The 22,265-nt window shown below is 43.4% G+C and overlaps 2 protein-coding genes and 1 non-coding gene across 3 annotated transcripts; 1 reads left to right on the top strand and 2 right to left on the bottom strand.

The window, feature by feature from the left end:
* Positions 1-544: 544 nt before the first annotated feature.
* LOC139420172 (importin-4-like) lies at positions 545-13,014 on the bottom strand. The gene is made up of 29 exons (XM_071169954.1): positions 12,650-13,014; positions 12,273-12,359; positions 12,040-12,119; positions 11,844-11,885; positions 11,513-11,642; positions 11,149-11,328; positions 10,977-11,042; positions 10,657-10,758; positions 10,459-10,542; positions 10,008-10,163; positions 9,832-9,885; positions 9,507-9,616; positions 8,878-9,116; positions 8,511-8,624; positions 8,163-8,276; positions 7,785-7,908; positions 7,512-7,623; positions 7,141-7,259; positions 6,866-6,943; positions 5,673-5,730; positions 5,438-5,543; positions 3,702-3,895; positions 2,803-2,853; positions 2,591-2,716; positions 2,104-2,330; positions 1,786-1,918; positions 1,379-1,483; positions 1,207-1,276; positions 545-1,094 (listed from the first exon to the last, which is right to left on the bottom strand). Exons 1-29 carry the CDS (start codon positions 12,713-12,715, stop codon positions 964-966), a joined length of 3,258 nt encoding a protein of 1,085 aa, XP_071026055.1. The 5' UTR covers positions 12,716-13,014; the 3' UTR covers positions 545-963.
* Positions 6,659-6,796, bottom strand: LOC139420739 (small nucleolar RNA SNORA8). The gene has a single exon (XR_011635527.1). It is a non-coding gene; the product is annotated as a small nucleolar RNA SNORA8 (small nucleolar RNA).
* Positions 13,015-18,240: 5,226 nt separating the features above from the next.
* Positions 18,241-20,168, top strand: LOC139420523 (homeobox protein Hox-B3-like). Its single transcript, XM_071170728.1, has 4 exons — positions 18,241-18,577; positions 19,125-19,474; positions 19,593-19,709; positions 19,971-20,168. Exons 1-4 carry the CDS (start codon positions 18,241-18,243, stop codon positions 20,166-20,168), a joined length of 1,002 nt encoding a protein of 333 aa, XP_071026829.1.
* The last annotated feature ends 2,097 nt before the right edge of the window (positions 20,169-22,265 follow it).

The raw sequence follows: 22,265 nt of genomic DNA, 5'->3' as shown, positions 1-22,265 counted from the left end.
TCTAAATAAAAATCTACTTAAATTACAGGTTGTAATGCAACAAAATAGGAATAACGCCAAAGGGGGTGAATACTTTTGCAAGGCACTGTATATACACATATAAGATGGATTTGAGTAGGTGATGTAACTAGTAGTTACTGATTGTGGGCTGAAAGCTGTTGACAGAATAAAAGAGAATGAATAAAACAAATACAAAAAATGGGAAGACATGTTAGTAGATGTGATCGCTGAACCCAGCAGAAGCTATTAGATAAGTGTGTTGAGTGTTTATCTATCAGCAAGCATATGATGCCAATTGTATCCGATGTAAATAAAATATAACAAAAATTTCCATTATAATCCTGTCATTTGGGCACAAAAGAAGAACTGGAATCTCCACACGAGTGCATTGTGGCAGATTGGTCCGATTCACAAATCCACCTTACTAAGCATGATGGGGAGCTCTCTGAATGAGGGACAGTGGAGAGAGAAACAATGGTACCGAGAAAAGGGGCTTGACAACACGTGAGGGGAAAGGCAGAGAACAGTGCGTGACACTGACAAGTCTGAGAAAAAAGCATTTATCATGAATTCAGTTCATTGCTTCACACTCAATACTAGTCAAGCCAGTTGATCAAATGTGTGGTAAAAGGGGGACAGCAGAAAATAGATGGAGGTTCTCAGTTACAACAAGGTTAAACCAGTATCAGACTAAAAATAAACAAACAAAAACATACTAGTAACACACAAAAAATGAAATTACTTCTAAAAAGCACAGACAATATAAATTAAAAAGTGAGAACTATGAACAGAACCTCTGAATAATGATAGAATCCTAATAGTAGAATGGTTCAAGTGCAGGAGTTTGCAGGTTTACCCAATTTGAACGTGTTCCAACTACTGTCCCACTTGTCATATGTAGTAACACAAATCCTACAATTCGCTGGCTTTGACTGGCATGGAATAGCTGGTTGACGTGGTGTGCTAGGATTGGCTAACGGCCCCTGTCAGCTTCATCTTCTGCTCAGCGGGAAGTGACTTCATGGCGACCTCGAATTCCTTGGAGTGACGCTGAGCGACGTCTCGGAGCAGCATGACCAGTGTGTTCTGGGTTTCTGGAAGACAAAGACCTACGTTGTTAATACATTGTTAGAACGTTGTTATCCACATAAGACAACATTTCTACACAACAAGGTGAGGAAACCTGTCAGGATTTAAAGCTCTCGCCTGTGTCAAGATCCTTGGTTCCCAGGACGTGGCTGGAAGCAGATACTATTGGCTTAATTTGACTCAGAACCTGAGGAGACAACATAAATATTAATATACAAACAGATGGGTATGTAACAGCACAATCAGATTAGTCAACATGATGGAAGAACACCACTGAAGATCAGCGTACCAGTGCAGGGTTCTGAGAGTAGAGCATGGCCAAGCAGCTGTACACAGTCTTATTCTCCTCCATGTCTTCCTTCAGAGGGAGGCGAGCCAGGAGGGCAGGGAACACCTATGACAGGCAGAGTTAGCTAAGTGAGCATCACTGAGTAACAATCAGTTCATCAACTCATGTGTCTGGCTGTCAAAAAGCATGTGGAAAACGAGTACATTGTAAATCTAATGTACAGCATTTGGGACATTAAAGAACTGGAGACAAGGCTACAGACACAGGTCGCAGATATTCGCAAGAGGGTCCCAATCCTAACATCAGAGCCACTCAAACTTCTACACACATCTTTGAGTCATGCACAAACCTCAAGGTAGGCAGTGGCCCGGTATTACATCCCATGAATGAACGTGCATATACAGTACCTGTTCCAGAGGGACACCCTCCATGTTGCTCATGATCATCCTGCAGAGGGCAGCACACAGGTTGTCAATCACCCTCCTGTCCTGTTCTTTAGACAGCAGGTTGGAGAAGAGGGACAGCATCATGGGGTAGTCTCTGGGAGGGACAGGAGTTGAGGAAAATACCCTGGTCTTCTGGGACAGGTCAGTAACATAGTAATATAATCTACTGATATGGTCAGGGCTGGTCAATGTGTCTAGCTTCTCATCAGAACCATAGCACGGTTATCAGTGATCAATCCTGAACACGCACACATACACTTCATTATTATTGAGGGATACTGTGCGACGAGGGGTCCAGCAGCCTGGGCCAGTGCTCCCAGTGCGAACACGCTGTTGTTGCGAACCTCACTGTCGCTGTCTCTCACCCCAGCCACTAGGACAGGCAGCAGCTGATTGGACAGTTTGCCGGCACAGGCCCTGCCCCCAGATACGTTGACGAGGGATTGCAGGATCTCTCCGAGCGTGCCCACGGAGAATGAACGGTCGGCCACTGTGTACGACAACTTCTACAGAGGAAGAGGAATAGATCCACTCATTCAATACATATAACTACATTTAACTACATCTCTAAATAAAAGGTTTATCCTTTCTGTGCTTATGGCGACATTTTTTGCAAACTCAAAATAAAACTTTGAGGAAATTGTAAAATTTCAACCAAAAATGAACTAGGAATTAGGTCTATTTATCTCTATATTGATGGCTTGTCAACTAGAGTAAATGACTTGTGTTAAGGGAGAAAAGGTGTGGTGATGGTTGTGTTACTCACAGCCTTGTTCATGATGAGCGGCAGCAGCTCGTTGAGATAGGGCTGGAAGGTCTCCGCTGGGACGGCAGAGGCTAGCAAGGGGATCCCCTCGCCGGCAAACTCCTGCAGCATGGCATCATACTCCGCCTAGAACGTTCACATCATACACCTGAAAGTACAGCCAATCCTGCCGGTGATGGACAGAGTGGTAAAAGAAAGAGAGGAAGTCTCACCTGCTGCTCGTCATCATCTGCGTCGTCTCCTCCTCCGTCCTGACAGACAGTCTGTAGAGAGACAGGGGGGGGTCAATGGCTTATCAGAATGTCTTCCTATTTTACTGTAGACATTTTAGGCTAACGCACTATAGTCCACTGGAACATAAACAGATAAAAATACACCTTATGGAACAGTGGGGACTGTGAAGAGACACACATAGACACAACATGGATTCTGTGTTGTAGATATGTGGTAGGTGAGTAGTGGCCTGAGGGAACACAATGTGTTGTGAAATCTAATGTTATTTTAATTGAGTGGCTGCTGCCTTGGCAGGAACTAATGGGGATCCTTAATAAACCCCAGAAAGTAGCTGCTGCCTTGGCAGGAACTAATGGGGATCCTTAATAAACCCCAGAAAGTAGCTGCTGCCTTGGCAGGAACTAATGGGGATCCTTAATAAACCCCAGAAAGTAGCTGCTGCCTTGGCAGGAACTAATGGGGATCCTTAATAAACCCCAGAAAGTAGCTGCTGCCTTGGCAGGAACTAATGGGGATCCTTAATAAACCCCAGAAAGTAGCTGCTGCCTTGGCAGGAACTAATGGGGATCCTTAATAAACCCCAGAAAGTAGCTGCTGCCTTGGCAGGAACTAATGGGGATCCTTAATAAACCCCAGGAAGAGTAGCCGCTGCCTCGGCAGGAACTAATGGGGATCCTTAATAAACCCCAGAAAGTAGCTGCTGCCTTGGCAGGAACTAATGGGGATCCTTAATAAACCCCAGGAAGAGTAGCTAAAGCCTTGGCAGGAACTAATGGGGACCATTAATAAATACAAACACATATCCTGATTTCAGATATCCTAAATGAATTAATCTGGGAAACCCAGCTCAGGCCCAGCTTGGTTGGTCTGGGCTCACCCTCTTCTTGAGCACGTCTCGGATGGCCTGGCTGATCTCCTGCAGGCGCCCGGGGCTCTGCAGTGCCTCCCCCTGGCAGGCCTTCAGCACAGCGTTCATGGCCTCCAGCACGCTCATCACCACATGGCGCTCACGCTCACTATGGACCGCCTCCAGGAAGCTTGGCAGCACCACCCCCAGCAGCTTCTGCAGGGCTGGACGGAGGAAGAGAAGCATAACTCCATTTTTTGTTTCAGAGAGGTAGAAAGAAAGGTATAGAGAGAGAGGTATAAAGAGAAAGAAAGGTATAGATAGAGAGAGGAATAGAGAGAGAGGTATAAAAAAAATCGAATTTTATTGGTCACATACACGTGTTTAGCAGAGAGGTATAAAGAGAGAGGAATAGATATATAAAGAAGAGAAAGAGCAAGAGAGGTATAGATAAACACACACAGTATCAGTCAAAAGTTTGGACACCTACTCATTCAAGGGTTTTTCTTCAATTTGACTATTTTCTACATTGTACAATAATAACAAAGACATCAAAACTATGAAATAACACATGGAATCATGTAGTTAAAAAAAAAATTGCCTTGATGACAGCTTTGCACTCTCTTGGCATTCTCTCAACCAGCTTCACCTGGAATGCTTTTCCAACAGTCTTGAAGGAGTTCCCACATATGCCGAGCGCTTTCCCTTCACTCGGTCCAACTCATCCCAAACCATCTCAATTGGGTTGAGATCAGGTGATTGTAGAGGCCAGGTCATCTGGTGCAGCACTCCATCACTCTCTTTCTTGGTCAAATAGCCCTTACACAGCCTGGAGGTGTGTTGGTCATTGTCTTGTTGGAAAACAAATAATAGTCCCACTAAGCGCAAACCATATGGGATGGAGTATCGCTGCAGAATACTGTGATAACCATGCTGCTTAAGTGTGCCTCGAAATTCTTAATAAATCACTGACCCTGTCACCAGCAAAGCACCCCCGCACCATCACACCTCCATGCTTCACGGTGGGAACTACACATGCGGAGATCATCCGTTCACCTACGCTGTGTCTCACAAAGACAACGTCAAATTTGGAATCAGACCAAAGGACAGATTTCCATCCGTTGTCTTTTAGTAGTCGTTTCTTTGCAGCAATTCGACCATGAAGGCCTGATTCACAGTCTCCTCTGAACAGTTGATGTTGAGATGTGTTACTTGAACTCTGTGAAGAATTTATTTGGGCTGCAATTTCTGAGGCTGGTAACTAATGAACGTATCCTCTGCAGCAGAGGTAACTCTGGGTCTTCCTTTCCTGTGGCGGTCGTCATGAGAACCAGTTTCATCATAACGCTTGATGGTTTTTACGACTGCGCTTGAAGAAACTTTCAAAGTCCTTGAAATTTTCCAGATTGACTGACCTTCGTGTCTTAGAAGGAAAGAAATGCCACAAATGAACTTTTAACAAGGCGCAGCTGTTAATTGAAATGCATGAAGCTGGTTGAGAGAATGCCAAGAGTGTGCAAAGCTGTCATCAAGGGTGGCTACTTAGAAGAATCTAAAATATATTTTGATTTGTTTAACACTTTTTTGGTTACTACATGATTCCATGTGTGTTATTTCATAGTTTTGATGTTTTCACTATTATTCTACAATGTAAAAAAGAGTAAAAAATAAAGAAAAGGCCCTGAATGAGTAGGTGTGTCCAAATGTTTGACTGGTACTGTATGTGATGTGCGCTGAGAGAGAGAGTGCGAGCAAGAGAGAGATACCCTGGTGGTCGGCCTCAGTGGGATTCTCCTGCCACACTTTGTGCTGAGCTCGGCAGAACTGGCCCATGGCCACGAAGGCAGCCCTGCGCACATCCTCGTGGGGAAACTGAGGGGAGGGGGACACAGAATGCATGGTCAGAGAAACAAATGCTAACCCACACACACACTGACCGAATGCCCTTCATGGCTCATTACACAGAAGGAAGGGGTGGATGAGCAGTGCTACAGTGCTTACATCACGCAGCTCATAGACCTGCTGAAAGCTGGACTCCAGAAAAGGCTGGAAGGCAGCACTGAAGGGGTGAACAGGAAAGAAAAGGACATCAGTAACTAATGGACTTGACGCTGTCCCAGTGCTTAAAGTGCTAACATTGTATATGAGGGGAAATACACTACATGACCAAAAGTATGTGGACACCCACTCATCGAACAGGTCAGGTGCAGGCCAGCCAAGTTCTTCCACACCAATCTTGACAAATCATTTCTGTATGGACCTGGCTTTGTGCACGGGGACATTGTCACGCTGAAACAAAAAAGGGCCTTTCCCAAACTGTTGCCACAAAGTTGGAAGCAAAGAATCCCGAACCATGAAAACAGTCCCAGACCATTATTCCTCCACAGTTGGCACTATGCATTGGGGCAGGTAGCATTCTCTGGCATCCGCCAAACCCAGATTTGTCCGTCGGACTGCCAGAACCAATTTCATGAAGCTCCCGACGAACAGTTTTTGTGCTGATGTTGCTTCTAGAGGCAGTTTGGAACTCGGTAGTGAATGTTGCAACTGACAGATGATTTTTTACACGGTGCGTTCTTCAGCACTCGGCGGTCCCGTTCTGAGCTTGTGTGGCCTACCACTTCACGGCTGAGCCGTTGTTGCTCCTAGACATTTTCACTTCACAATAACAGCACTTACAGTTAACATGGAAGCTCTAGCAGGGCAGAAATTTGACAAACTGACTTGTTGGAAAAGTGGCATCCTATGATGGTGTCACGTTGAAAGTCACTGAGTTCTTCAGTAAGGCCATTCTACTGCCAATGTTTGTCTATGGAGATTTCATGGCTGTGTACTAGATTTTATACACCTGTTTGTGGCTGAAATAGCCAAATCCACTAAGTTGAAGGGGTGTCCACATACTTTTGTATATATAGTGTATATACAGCATAGGAATGAATATATAACCTTTTTAAAATGTTATTCAACAGAACATTTCAGTTGCTGGGAAGTGAAACGATTGTATACCAGGTTTCCCGGCACAGAGAGGAATGGAGACCAACAATGCCAGATGTCGAATTGCTCATGCACTGACTAATGAACAGTGGAACCAGAGTAGTGGCTGGCTGCTGATACCATGCAGTCCTGAATGAATATAGAGCCTTAATGGTCAGTGACAACCACCACCAAAGATGTCTATGCTCTCGAGTCTTTACCCGGTGTTGAAGGCAATCTCTCCCAGTGCGTCACAGGTGTCCTCCTTCTCATCAATGTAGGCGTTTTCTACACTGAACCTGGGGAATGAAGTGAGAGCACAGAGGTTAGGATGGGGGATGGAGAGGTCCCTCTGCCTAAGCTCAGTGCCGGGGGAAAACAATGGTTACCATTGACACCTTTTATGAGAGCTGCCTTGAAAGGCTGCTTTAGGGAGCCTTTGCATTGTGTGTGAACATCAAACATCACAAGATCATCATCAACATCTCAGACATACCCGGCGATGTCTGGGTCCACGTTGTCAGTCCCCTCCTCGTCCAAAATGGTGTCTCCCTGAGCCTCGTCGTCATCATCGTCATCCAGCAGGACAAACGTCTTGTCCTCCTCAAGGTGAGCCTGATCATGGAGAAAAGAAAGAGTTCATCAGAGGATAAATTATTTCAGACATTATGGATGTGCATATCATGATACCAGGATCAACTCCATTTCAATTCAGTCCATTGAAAATGTCATTACGTATCTATGTGGACTTTTCATTCATGCATTTCATGTCACGTCCTGAATTGGCTGAGTTAAAATGGAATACACCACCACGTCCTGAGTGGTGTGAATAGGAAGGGTTTGGGGCCATAAAGACCATTGACTGACCGTGACTCCCTCTGTGGACTTGAGAGACAGAAGCATGATGGTGGTGATGGCAGTGAGGTGTGGGTTCAGACAGTCTGGACTCACTGTGGACACAGCCGAAAACAGGCTGTACCTGCACACACCGAGAGAAAGGCAGAGAGTTGGGCGATATACAAACTAATCTACAAGTCAGAAAACAGCCATGCACTCTGAAAGCCCACCCCAAAAAAGGTTGGCAGGACTTCTACTAGAGAGTAGCAGTATCTGGCACACAAACACCCGTTAACTACGTACGTGCAGCGGCGCAGGTCTGGGTCATCGATAGCGTTGGTGAGATTGAGTCCCAGCTGAACACACTCTGCAGCCAGGGGGCTGAACACCTCCTTACCTATGGTGCGGGCCAGCACTGACAGAGTATCTGAAAGGACAATGTATACCCATCAATCCCCATTCACAGGTGACTCATAGTTCATTCATCTTGTTTACACAAGACGGGTTCCGGTAGCTCAGTTAGTTGGAGCATAGTGCTTTGAAATATAAGAGTTTAAAGTTAGAAACCTACCGGGGCCACATATAGTATACTGTCAAGTCTAAGCTGTCAGCCATATTGACTAAAAGTGTCTGCTGAACAACCACATCAAACTGACTAAGCCTTAGAGATAGTTAACCTACCCAGAGCCTGTGTCTGCAGAGACCTCATCTCATCCCTGGTGTCAGTGAGGAAGCCCTTCAGACTCTCAATGACAGGCAGGAAGTAAGGAACTAGCTTCTCTTTGGCTGCATTGGCTGAAAGGAAGAGAGGAGTTAACACAGTTAGAGATGTACACACCACTTGCATCTCAACAGTCTCAAGTGGCTTCCTCTACTACTGTCCTCTCCATCTGCACTGATCTGAAAACAGTTTTTAAAACAACTGGGGCTACCTTTTAGCTTTCAGACCAGTGTGGATGAAGGAAGACACAAGCGCTACATTATTGAGATGTAACATGCTCTATTGAAAGGCCTTTTGCTGGGTGTTACCTATAGCTCCTATAGCACTGACAGCCAGCTCTTTGAGCTTCAGGTTCTCTGCGTTGCTGAGGGCAGACAACATGGTCTCCATCAGGGTGGGCAGGTAGGGCTCAATCTCTGAACCTGATAGGGGATGGAACACCGTTAGTGAAAATATCAGCACAGAACAGAGATGATGACAAATTCAACCTCATCTTATTTGTACATTGAAAGTAGTCTGGGGACGAGACTAAAAAACAAGAGAGTCATCGACTGAATATTTGTTTACCTAGCTACAGTTTAGCATTTTATTATCTGAGTATAGAACAGAACAGAATCAAATAATAGCAAGAGAGATGGTTATGGATCAGGATAAGGTGAATGGGAGGATCCTCACCCAGGTTTTCCAGGAAGTTCTCCAGGGCGTAGAAGGCCTTGGTGACGTGTCCGATCTTGGCCTGGTTCAGAGCAGACATGTAGCCCAGCAACAGTGGCATCAGCTCAGCACAGTACTTACTGACCTCAGGCTGCAGGTGCTCAGAAAACTGTCCCAGGGCAAAGAGGCCGGCGCTGCGGACCACTTGGTTACTGTCTGACAGACTCTGGCACACCGTCTGCAACATGGACGACAGCATCCTGACAGACAGAGTGGGATTAGCAGGAAAAATTACAATCTCTCCATTTGAATAAGAGGAAAAATAAAAACCATGACTGTGGTTTATATCTACATTTAAAAAAAAAAAGTTGTACCTTTATTTAACTAGGCAAGTCAGTTAAGAACAAATTCTTATTTACAATGACGGCCTAGGAACAGTGGGTTAACTGCCTGTTCAGGGGCAGAACGAAAGATTTGTACCTTGTCAGCTCGGGGATTTGAACTTGCAACCTTCCGGTTACTAGTCCAACACTCTAACCACTAGGCTACCCTGCCACACATTGCCAAATGTAAACATTTAAAAAAAACTTTTTTTGTTGACACGGAGCCACTAAATAGACATCAGAAACAGCATTGCACAGGGGACTCACTTGGTCCTTATGTGGTCGGCACAGCCCTCGGCCAGCACTGCCAGACACATCAGGCCAGCTTTCCTCTCATAGGGGTTATCACTGGCCAGACATGCTTGAGTCAGCGGCATCTGATGGACACACCATGGGTCAGACATACATACTTACTAAAACCATATGACCTATGCATGGAAATTGGTGTACCTCAGTACAAGACCGCAAATTAGTTTAAAAAAATACTGATGCTACAATCCTACCGCTATGTCACAGAGATGATAATAATATGAATTGAAATGACTGATTGGCAGGCAAATGATGTATGAAGCAAGTGAGTGTGTTCACTAACCAGTTGGTGGAATAGTTTCTCAGGGGGCATGTGAAGAGCCATGGTGTCAATAACCTGCAAACAAAAATACATTCTATTTCAAACACGCTCTCCGAAAAAACATCACCTGTTTTCTGTGCATGATATATTTTCTGTGCATTATATACACAGTTCAACAACAGAGAAGGGAAGTTTACCTGAGCAGCAAAGTGTTTGGGACTCTCGTTGTCAGTGTCGTCCTCATTGCTGTTCTCCTCGTCCTCAGGGTCCTCCTCCCCAGGTGGTGGCGCTGCACTAAGCACGGGGAACACCGTCTGCAGGATGGGATTGAGCAGCTTCTGCTTTAACACTGTCTGAAGGGGAGAGAGAGAACAACCCAGCATACATCACTTGACAAGCTCCACATGTTTTAACGGACAAAAGGAGAAAGGCTCATCTCTATGGTTTAGTGGCTTCCTCTCCTTCTCTGAAAACACAGGCTAGGGAATTTGCATTCACCTGTCCATTTATTTAGTGAGATGGGGAAAGGAGACAAGGGATGACGCCACTTGAGAGAGACTTTTGACATATTCCTCAGTTTAAGGACAAGAGGGCTCACTGGAGGGTGAATCTAGGCCAGGGCATCCATTTTATAACTGGTGACTTTACCTTGCTCTTGAGACGAATGAGAAAAGCAATGCAGGACAGAGCCTTCACACGCAGGGAGTCAGTCAGTGTAGTGTCTGCACTGACCTGAGACACACATTCACACATTTCATTGTCAATAAGACAAACCATCACTTTTCCTACAATGGCATGTAAGCAAAAAGTCATTAGAAATATTTTTTAGAAGCTCCTTGTTCTCACCTCCAAGCAGAAGTGGACAATTTCAGTGATGTGTGGGACCATGATGGACACCTCACTCTCCATCAGCTCATCGAACACCTCCATGGCCTCACTGGCCTGATCCTGGTCAACACATAGAAACAGTCTAATAACACCTCACTGGCCTGATCCTGGTCAACACATAGAAACAGTCTAATAACACCTCCATGGCCTCACTGGCCTGATCAACACATAGAATAACTCCAATCAAGGGACAATAGTGTTTTTCAACAGTCATCCCTGAAGACTGGTGCAGTCACCAGTGGTGCTAGTGGGGGCTGACATAATGAACTATTCCCTACCTGGTCTGCCTTGATGAGGTGTCTGAGAGCAATGATCAGTGTTGGGATGAGGGAGCGCATTAGGTTCTGAAAGACAAGACATTTAATTTCAACACAGCAACGAAGGAAACTGGTAGACTAAAACCTCTGTTCACTACAAAAGGACATCAAATAGATAAGATTGTGACCTCACCATCTCTTCTGTGCCAGTGTAGGCAGTCATAGCGGTGAGGGTGAGGATGCTGTAGTACATGGCTGTGGGGTTGTCCAGGTCTTGCAGCACGGTGCCAAACAGCTGCAGCAGTTGGCGATAGTGGGGCTTGAAGGGCTCCGGATTGGACTCCACCACTTTGCTGAGCAAGAGTAGACCCACCTGAGGGAGACATTTTGATCAATGCATATTCTGACCAATCAGTGAGCAACCATCAAAAGCGCCGGTCAAATCCACGTAAAGCCCAACCTCTCGATGTTCACGTTGTCAGGACAAGCCAACTGAAGCCTACCTTTTATATACAAAGATGTTGCAGTTTTTTTGTTCTATCTAAAGTAGCTGATACCTGTCTGTCCATTGGGTTGTTGCTCTTGGTGGACTGGTTGAGGAGTGTGAATAGAGCAGGCCAGCGGTCTGGCGTCTCGTGTTTGACCATCACTGCGCTGAGCTGCGAGAGGGAGTGGCGTACTGTGTGTCTGGAAACAGAGACAGGGGTTATTGTCAAGTTCAAATGTAACAAGTTTCATCGGTGTGTATGGATGAGTTAGTGGTTACGGTCCGATATAGGTTATAGCTATCTGTTTGATAATCCATTGATATTCTAATAAATCGCGTTTTCCACCTCAAAATAAAATATGTGACAGTGTGTTTTTATGTAAAGGATAAAATATGCTTACTCTGTCTCCTGCTGGAAGGCTTGCAGGACCACTGCTTTCAAACTATGAAGCAAAAAAAACAAAAAACATCAAATACAATAGAAATGTTTAAAAAATAATGCTCAGTGGGAATTCATTCAACAGTCCAATACAGAGGACTTGAAAATGACTGATTGGGGGGGGGGGGGGGGGGATTGGACAACAAAGGGCAGCCAACCTCTCTCTGTGATCAGGGCCAATCTTCTTCCAATGCTTCTTCACTCTCATCCGCAACATTACTGCAGCTGACTGGCGGATCTGATGAGAGGGGGGAGCAACAATTAATGCACTGATGAGAGTCAGCGATAAGCCGCACAAAGATAACAACTCATGCAAGGCCCTGGGTTCAACACATCTGGTATCTTCACACAGATGATAGGTGTTAGTGTAACCCATGTGTCACCTACATACCTGTGAGTTCTGGGACCCGGTCATGACAGCACACAACGCTGGGATGATGGCTGGGTCTTTAAAAGCCAGCTTCAGCTGGGCGGTGGCCTGTAGGAGGAAAAAAATGTTGGATATGGTCGAATACTGACTGAAATAAAGTAAACTAGCCAGGCAGCTAAAACGTTAGTGAACTGTCAAGTTTATAAAGTGAGACAGACCATGTAGGAAAATAATTGTGTGTTAGCCACACTCGTTCGTGACATAATTTGGCTTGCTAATAGTTGTTCATTTTGATAACTAAACGTTAACAGTTTGATAGCCCGTTGGTGCTTGTTATCAAAGCATGCCAGGGTAAGTGTCAACCCCAATTTCACAGGCTAAATCAGGAGAGTCTTTACCTGCTGAATAATCGCATTGTCAGGCTGCGTGAGCTGTAAGAGAATCTGCTCTAGTTCCCCAGACATCTTGGCTCTTCCAAAATCTCAGTGTTTCTGAGATGTTATTATTCAAAATGATGCGCAAACTGTCACGCTAAAACATGACCCTTTGACAGGCATAAACTGGGAGAACAGTCTGAATGGTCACAGTATATCCAGTTTGCTAACTCGACTAATATGTCAACAAATGATCTGTAGCTAGTTAGCAACTCTGCTAGCTATTAGCGTATCAAAACATATCTATGGATAAATGTTCTCCTCCGCCGATTTATAGGAACCCCAAAATAGGCGACGGTTGGGTTTCGAATCCCAGTCTGGTTCGTTCTATCACAATGCCACGCGGCACAGAACCAACTCAGGGAGTGTTCCACGTGAACAGCCTCGTTAAAGGGCCACATTCTGGAACGCCGTTTTGGGTAAAAAACATTTTTTTTAAAAGATACAAGTCAAATAACACTATTTGATGTGTCAAATCAACCCTATTTGACGTCCCAAATAACACTATTTGACGTGTCAAAAGCTTGTTGACCACCCAGGACTTGAATATGACTGCACGTCACATAATTTAACGAATTCATACATTTAAAAAAAATGTTTTAATAGTTATTACACATTGATTACACTATCACTCGTATTTAATATGTCACAACGATTCATCGATACGTATGCTAAAGTTGAATCGAGCACCTACAGTGCTGGTCATAAAAAGAGCTAGCTAGCTCATGGATGCAAACAATGTTCATCCCCAAAAGCATAGCAAAAACGACAATCTGTTTCAGTAGCTATATAGTTAGCTAGCTAACTATATAGCTAGGGGTCATCTAAAATAACCCTAATTTATAAGACAGTTCTTATTTGATTAGACCCATCTATGTGAAGCTAGCCACAATAAGGATTAACCACAATAGTGGACTTTGCAGTTAGCCTTCAAAATAAAATTATGTCATTGACAGTGATGCAAATAAAATACAAATAGTAGAATTATGCCATAATTGAATAGATCATGCTAAACGAGGTTGGAGTATTATATAAAATCAACAAAAAACTATTTGACAAAAATCTTTTGAAATCACACTGGATTTATTACACGTTAGAATTGCATTGGGGCCATACTTATTTCACTGCACAGCCTTACCTATGGATTGTATATCAATGACATGGGGTATCAGTCTACTCAGTGACACCCAGAGAACATTACTGTCGTAGCTCTTATTGTGGGACTCTGGAAAAAACTGTGAATTGAGAAACATTTAATGTCAACCTATGTGTATTAAACACTATTCCAGGGTAAAAATAATACTGTGACGATGTTTTGGAGTCTGATAACTCTGGAGAGGACATTGGGAAAATATTTATTGGGTATTGAGTAGACTGATACCCCATTTTATTGATCCTCAACCCTTAGGTAAAGCTGTACAGTGCAATATGAATGTCAATACACACAATAGGCTGACTGGGGAAGTGATTTCACAGTCACAGTCCTGCAATAAGAGCTACAACACTAATATTTGCGTAAACTCTTCACAGTTGTGTTCTGTGGGTGTCACCAAGTAGGCTGATACCCCATTTCATTGCTTCACATTCCAACCTAGTCTAAATATGGCATGATTCCACCAATGGTTATCTTCTGCATCACTTTCAAATTGGTGCTTTTATTTTGAAGGCAAACCGCAAATTCCACCATTGTGCCTAATCCTTATTGTGGCTAGCTTCACAACCCGGTCCCGGTCCTAGCTGGCTGCTTATAACGTTAACTTTGGGCAACAGGGTTTAGTAGCTGGCTAGCTATTTATTTTCATAAACTGAAGTTTAATGTCAATAGGCGAACAACAAGTGACTACCTTGCTAATACTTACAAGGATTCCTAAATCATTGCTAAGAATAATGAAAATAACTGCAGTTTCTACTGGTCATTATTTTCAGGCTGGTTGTATTGGTGTTAGCTAGGTACCAAGCTAAAGCTAGCTAGCTACCCCAGAAGTTGCAGTCCAACACAACATTCTACAATTAAACTGTTATTTGTCAAATTATGAGATTAATTAACGTGTCAAATAGTGTTATTTGACGTGTACCTTTTTTGACACGCAAAGACCCAAACGGTGTTCCATACCACATTGAAATACATCAGCTTTACAAGTGTAGAGCGCCTGTTTTGGGGCGAAAATGATCAATATTGTTAGTGAACAAACTACCGTAGAATATTCTCGCATGAGTGCGTGTCTAATTCTACACGTTTTCAAGTTGTAAAAACGTTGTTGTAGTTGAGCATGTCTCAATTGACATGCATAGTAGTATGAGGTGACAATTCGCACCTTTTAATAAAGGTCACAAAAGAGGGAGTACCTCGTCTCACACTGACACTAAAGAAATCGATTATCGAAAAAAACAACCCCCCCCCCCCCAACAAGCCTCCCACCACACCCATCTCCAAAACACACACCCCACACCTATCACCCCCCTCTGCCCAGGTAAAGATCAGTAGCTATGCCAATAGTCCCATAGTCTCAACATGATCACATATTCTCACCACTAACTGAACAATTACAATTGCAATGCAGCCACGGAGGTAGACTAAAAACAAGCATTTGAATGGTAATTCTTGGGCCAGTTTGGTCCAATATGTGAAAGCATTGCTAACAGGTGCTGACTATACACAGCATTTACATGTCCAGCCATTGTAGCCAATTGTAATGTCACATAAGGTGCCTGGAGACAGCCTTTAGCCGTAGTATATACCACAAACCCCCGAGTTGCCTTACTGCTATTATAAACTGATTACCAAAGTAATTAGAAACAGTAAACATGTACCTGTGGTATAAGGTGCTATACACCATGGCTTTCAGCCATTTTTTTTTTCATAGGCAGACATGTTTGGAGAACCTGGCAACTGTTAATAGCTCTACACTGAACCACACGGAATGCTTCAACCAGGATTTTTGGTAATGTAATTTTGTTGCCTGATCTGTCACTCTTGCAAAGGGGAAACAAGGCCTGGTTGTACAAATAAAGCATGTCTTATCAGAGCAAACACTGACTCAATACTTGGTTTTAGGTTGGACCTCGACAACTTGTGCAGTATTAAGAGGGCAGCAGGTGCTGCAATATTCCAATTATTTCAGAGTGGAAAGGTAGGCTAGGATTTCAGCAGCCATTTGCATTCTTGGCTGATTTGTATTTATCCCAAAGCGGTCCATGTAAAGTAAATGGAGACTAACTGTACTACAGCTGCATATTATTCACTCTATCTAGATCAGTAAGTCATTTTTAAAGTGTTAAGTTGTTATAGAAATATGTCTTTATTGAAAAGATTGTATTGACATTGGAGCCAAAATCAGTCGGTGTCGACTACAGTACACATAATTGCCATAAACCCCCGAGTTGCCTTATTGCTATTATAAACTGGTTACAAAAGTAATTAGAAACAGTAAACAAGTACCTGTGGTATAAGGTGTGATATACGACAGCTTTCAGCCAATCAGCATTCAGGGCTCCAACAACCCGGTTTATAATAAGTATATCTCCCTTCATTGGTGCAGCAAAACCAAACGTTCACACAATCCGATTTGAACCTTTTAACAATCAAATAAAGTTCTACCCACAAACTGCTGATAATAGATTGGCTTCAGTCACATTTGCCATAACATGCAGTTACATTTGTCTGTGTTCTTTTGGGCATCTACAAAGGATGCTAAATTAAAGTAAAATTAAAATAGCCCTATGATTTATATACTAAATGCATTTAGAATAAAAAAGCATTTAGGATACATCTTCTATTCACTTGCCTGCCCCCCCCCCCCCCATCTACAAAGGATGCTAAATTAAAGTAAAATTAAAATAGCCCTATGATTTATATACTAAATGCATTTAGAATAAAAAAGCATTTAGGATACATCTTCTATTCACTTGCCTGCCCCCCCCCCCCCCCCCCCCCCAACAAGCCTCCCACCACACCCATCCCCCAAAACACACACCCCACACCTATCACACCCCACACCTATCACCTCCCTCTGCCCATTATCACATATTCTCACCACTAACTGAACAATTACAATTGCAATGCAGCCACGGAGGTAGACTAAAAACAAGCATTTGAATGGTAATTCTTGGGCCAGTTTGGTCCAGTATGTGAAAGCATTGCTACCAGGTGCTGACTATGCACAGCATTTACATGTCCAGCCATTGTAGCCAATTGTCTCCAAGTTGAACTACAAAAATCTGTATTTGAGAAGGGATAAAGGCTCAGGTAGAAAGTTATCAGTGTGTTTTGAGTTGTGCTAACTGCATTGTCAACAGCATGCTGTGAGAAACATATAGATTCATGCTTCAATTTCCACTTTTAAGCCAAATAACACAGATGCATATAGATTAAATAATGGAGTGATAATCACATCTAACCAGGTGGAGTTGTCCCCTGACCCAGGTCTATGTCCTATGTCTGGGCAAAACTAGGGAGAATAAAACATAGTCTTTAGGCTACATACTAGTCAACACATTTCTGCAGATTAAATAAATACATCTACAGCATTTCTACCACCATTGCTACACACATTTCTGTAGCCTTTCTCTACAATTCAAGCATAACGCACCACCAGCAGCCTTGATCACATTAACTGTTGAGGTCACTATTGCCTTGAGGCTACCTCCACAACAATGGGACAGCTCTGAAGAGACACTTTATGGCAGGGATGTGAGAGTATGAACATTTCTGATCCAAGCCGGAAATGTAAACATGTTTGACATGTGTTATAAATTAGGCTTACACATAGAATTGATATGACTCTATGATTGAAATTTCAAATATAGAGCTAACAAATTAAAATATAAGAGAAGCAGACCGAGCAGAAAACTGTACTCATTAAACTTCAACACATTAATCAAAGGTTGTCTTTTCAAAGTGAAGAGAGGATAACATATGGGATACACGTACAGTTGCAAATATTACAAAATACTGTGACCATTAAGTGTCCACTCATTGTGTTACTTCCAATTAAAGAAACTTTTAAACTCATATGTTTTAAAATATAAAATAGTGATGATTTAATGGATATCTGATATGATATGTTGGACAATGACTAATAAATTGCACCAAAATAAATCAAACATTAAATAGTTTTTCTGAGAAAAAAATGTTTTTTGCTGCTTATTTTGCTTCCTAGAATTACTAGTTCAAGAAATACATTAAAACTTGTGATTAAATTACAAAAATGTAATTTCTCCTGAACAGACCTTTCAAGGGGCGCGGCCTCAATACCGATACCTGAATGGAAGACTTGATGATTGGCTGAGACCTGACCCACACCTTGCCCTATAAACAATGACCCCCAGATTCGATGGACAGTATAATATTTTTCAAAGCAGGGGAAAGCGATATTACTACTACAACTTCGGTGTTTTCCAGCAGTCGGTAGTTAGTTGATGCTAGCTAGCTACACCAAGAAGCGTTCAAACGTCTGGAAGGTTGGCTACAGCATCCTTACTTTAGGGGGTCTTTTTGGGCATCATTGAAAAGTTTGGACATTTCTTGCTTGCAAAGAAGAGGGACTGTGGAAGCGATGGCAGATTGGAAGCTACCAGTGAGCTACAATCCATCCTACCATGCTTTTGCCTATGGTCTCATGTACCAAACAGGGCCTGAGCAAAATCATCCCAACTTCTCAGGCTGGGCAGAGGCCGTGTACAACTCTGGGGTCAGCGGCGGCTACCACCAGCAAGCTCAGCATCAATCCCCACCCAGGAATCCCGAACACAACATTGGTAATGGCAATTCCCACTACCCAGGCCCTGTCATGTATCTCGGCGACCCTCAGAGCCATACTCCGAGTGGAGGCCTTTTCATTCCCCACAACCGGACTCCGTTTGATCAACCGCCGAAGGAGATCGAGCAGCCAGGTAACTACACTCAAAGAGATGCAGTGTTGCACAGATCACCAGGTAAATAACGTTAGCTAGCCATTTAGTTGTTTTGCGCAACATGGTTGAGAGCAGGTCTCTTACCGTGTATATACGGCCTACAGTACTCTAGGTAGTTTGTGCTTCTACACCTGCATTGCTTGCTGTTTGGGGTTTTAGGCTGGGTTTCTGTACAGCACTTTGAGATATCAGCTGATGTAAGAAGGGCTTTATAAATTTGATTTTGAATTGTCTATGAAGCAGACTGTTAGGTCGACATAGTGGTAGTTATTATACTTGCATTTGCTGGGTCTCTGGCGAAAGTTGCGATCTCCCTCTCAAACAAGGTCCAGGTGTTAGTATCCGACGCCATCTTGCTAACTACATGTTTGTGCTTGTGAACCGCCAAAAGTGTCCACTCTTAACCTTTAGTCAGACTGCATGGACAATGGCGCCACCCGGTGGAACTGTTCAAATTCAACCAAGCCAAAATGCAGACTTTATGTACCGACAAGTGTAAATAACTTTCTCCTATTTTCTCGCGCAGATTCTTGGACTTCGAATAAAATCTATCCCCAAACCAACCCTGCCACCTGGGTGAAAAGGGAGTTGGAAGAGGAGATGGAAAGTGGAAGCCCAAATGGTAGTGAGCTTGTCTCCAGCTCCTATCCAGAGAACACAAGCATACAAATTCTGGGGAGTGAGGACAACGCCCCACCGTCTTTGCCCTTGCCTCTCCCAGAGAAAGCGGACAAGGACACCCCCAAACAAAAAGCTCGGACTGCTTTTTCAACAGGCCAGATGGATGCCCTGACCCATCGGTTTAACATGCAGAGGTACCTCTCCCCTGCTGAGATGAAGGCCCTGGCTGGACTGACGGGGCTAACTTACAAACAGGTGAGTTGATTAATTAGCCTACTGTTATGAGCGTAACCCACTCTTCACCATTGTGTCAAATCATACATTTAGCTGGTATTTACTTCAGATGTTGACTAATTATATGCATGTCTTGTAGGTAAAAACTTGGTTCCAGAATCGCAGGATGAAACTGAAAAGGCACCAGAAAGACAACGGTTGGGAATCTGCTGGGTATCCAAACCCTGGCTACCCTAACATGCCACCACGCCCTCAGGTGAGCACAATTATAATGCTGTGTAAAACTGCACAACAGACATGTTCTTTTCCTAGTTGATATGTTTGGTTATGTTGTACAATACTACATTTATCTTAAACTACAGTTATTGCTTCAGTAGTTGTCTAGCTTGTGCCCCCTGATGGTTGGTAACAGGGGCAATAGGCTTGGACATAAAGGCAGGGTGAAATATCTCTACACACATCAGTGCTTTAGCTTCATGCTGACTGTATGGTGATATTAACCACCATCTCTTTCTAGTTTCAGGGAGAAGCCCAAACACAGATTCTGGATCATCACTCCAACACTCAACAGTTCCAAGAGGCCATGTTCAAGAAGAGCCCCCAGCAGAACCTGCCTTACTACACAGGTGGATACCCTCAGCCATCCTCCTCTCCCTCCCAGGCCCCTGCGAGGCCCCTGGGCAACTGGCCCCTGCCACCAGCCATGAACCACTAATGGCTTCTACAGCACAGTAAGGGGCTGCAACATGGACAGTGTAAAACACGACTCCAGCATCAGGTGACGACAGGAGCCCTACTCATACCAACAGCTCCATGCGACCCTGTTTCACAATGCTAGCCAATAATCCACAGGGGAATGTCTCAGTGGTAAATCGACTGTTATTTTTTCTAAATGTGTGGTTGTTTGGAAGGATTAAGGTTGAGATTCAGACACAGGTTATTCTCAAATAATGCGGTGTTGGCTAATTATATCAATCCATCTTAATAATTTGCAGGTCTGTTTGGACTTTTATCCCTTGTTCATATGTTTTATCTCATTGTTGCCTTATTTTAAAAAAAAAATACATTTCCAGAGTATTTAATATCGTTGAAGAGTTCATTGCTCCTTGTGCTTTTTTACACTCACAAAGTTTTTCACTGTCTGTGTTGGAAGAAGTGGCAGGCTTTTTTTTTTTTTTTTAAGCCATCACTTAACTACAGATACACATCTGAACGTGTGACCTTTCTCTTTTTTACTTTTTTGAATTTGACCCCTTTTTCTCCCATATTTTTACAAGTTATGCTTTGTTTTTGTTTTTTTGGATCATAAACCCTGTTGGTTTACAGTCCACCTGTAATGAAATGATGTGGCCATGTTGGTGGGATTTACTTGTCTTTGTCTTTACGCGGGGCAGTTTTTTTTTCATAGGCAGACTTGTTTGGAGAACCCACCAACTGTTAAAAGCTCTACACGGAACGCTTCGACCAGGATTGTTGGTAATGTCATCTTGTTGCCTGATCTGTCACTCTTGCAAAGGGGGAACAATGACTGGTTGTACAAATAAAGCATGTCTTATCAGAGCAAACACTGACTCGATACTTGGTTTGTGTGTGTGTGTGTATATATCTCGTATTACTCGCTATATCTATCTCATTGTAATAGAACTGATCCTTCTGCCAAACCGCAAGCCTGCGTCACACTGACACATTCACGTCATACACTTTCATCCCCTTCTAGAGCCATTAACATAATTCCATGCATCCCCTTTCAGCCTTTGTGGCAGCCTGTCTGACATCTAGATTTATTTTCCCCCCGCAGGAGGTCTGTACACGGCCCTCTTTGTCATTTCCAAATGCGTCTTTCCCCACTTCCTTGAGGCGATCATTGGCCTGTATGTGATTGGCTAAGCAAACACCCTTTTCACTTTGTTATTATTTGTTATAAATATTTATTATTTTATTGTGTTACTTTAGTTCATTTGGTCAAATTTTTGTTAACTCTTTCTTGAACTGCACTGTTGGTTAAGGGTTTGTAAGTAAACATTTCACGGTAAGATCTACACTTGTTGTATTCGGTGCATGTGACAAATAAAGTTTGGTTTGATTTAGCGGATGAAGTAGGTGAGCACCACCGAGATGCAGGCGCATAACAAGAGGATGATGCTACACAGGGTGTAATGCTCGCAGCCCCACATGGTGGCGAATACGTAGTACAGCTCCACTGAGATGGCACTGAGGGAGGTTAGGGCAATACGTCAGAGATACAGAATATACACTCTTTATGTTTGGGTGTTGTTCAGCGCTCTGTGACAAATTACTTTGAGCTAGCTACTAAAATCCCGATCAGAAATAGATTGCCCTGACATAGAGAAAGGGGGAGGGAGAGAAATTATTAGAAACAAGGCTATACACAATAGATGTATTGTCTGGGTGTTGTTCAGCGTTCTGTGAAAAATTACTGAGCTACTAAAAGGCCAGACCACAAATAAAATGTGATCGATTCGTTTTATACATAACAAGGGAGCTGGAGGAGGGATGGAAGGTTAGGTGGCAGGAAGGGAGGGAGTGAATGAAGGAAGGATGAAAAGGGTGGTAGCAAGGAGATGGGTAGAGAGAGGGAAGAAGGGAGAGAAGAGGAGGGAGGGAGGGGGAAGAGGGCAGAGTCAGGTGCAAGCAGAGATGGAGAGCAGAGAGAGGCTTTAGGTTAATTGAAACTGAACAGTTCAAGACACTAGACACATCCTGCTGAAAATACACACATACTGTGTACATTTTTTATTGTAATTGAAACTCTACAAGAATTGACAAAAATACATGAAATGTACAATATATG

This window comes from Oncorhynchus clarkii, chromosome 11 (assembly GCF_045791955.1).
Source record: "Oncorhynchus clarkii lewisi isolate Uvic-CL-2024 chromosome 11, UVic_Ocla_1.0, whole genome shotgun sequence".
Lineage (NCBI taxonomy): Eukaryota > Metazoa > Chordata > Actinopteri > Salmoniformes > Salmonidae > Oncorhynchus > Oncorhynchus clarkii.
This window is presented reverse-complemented; position numbering and strand designations above follow the sequence as displayed.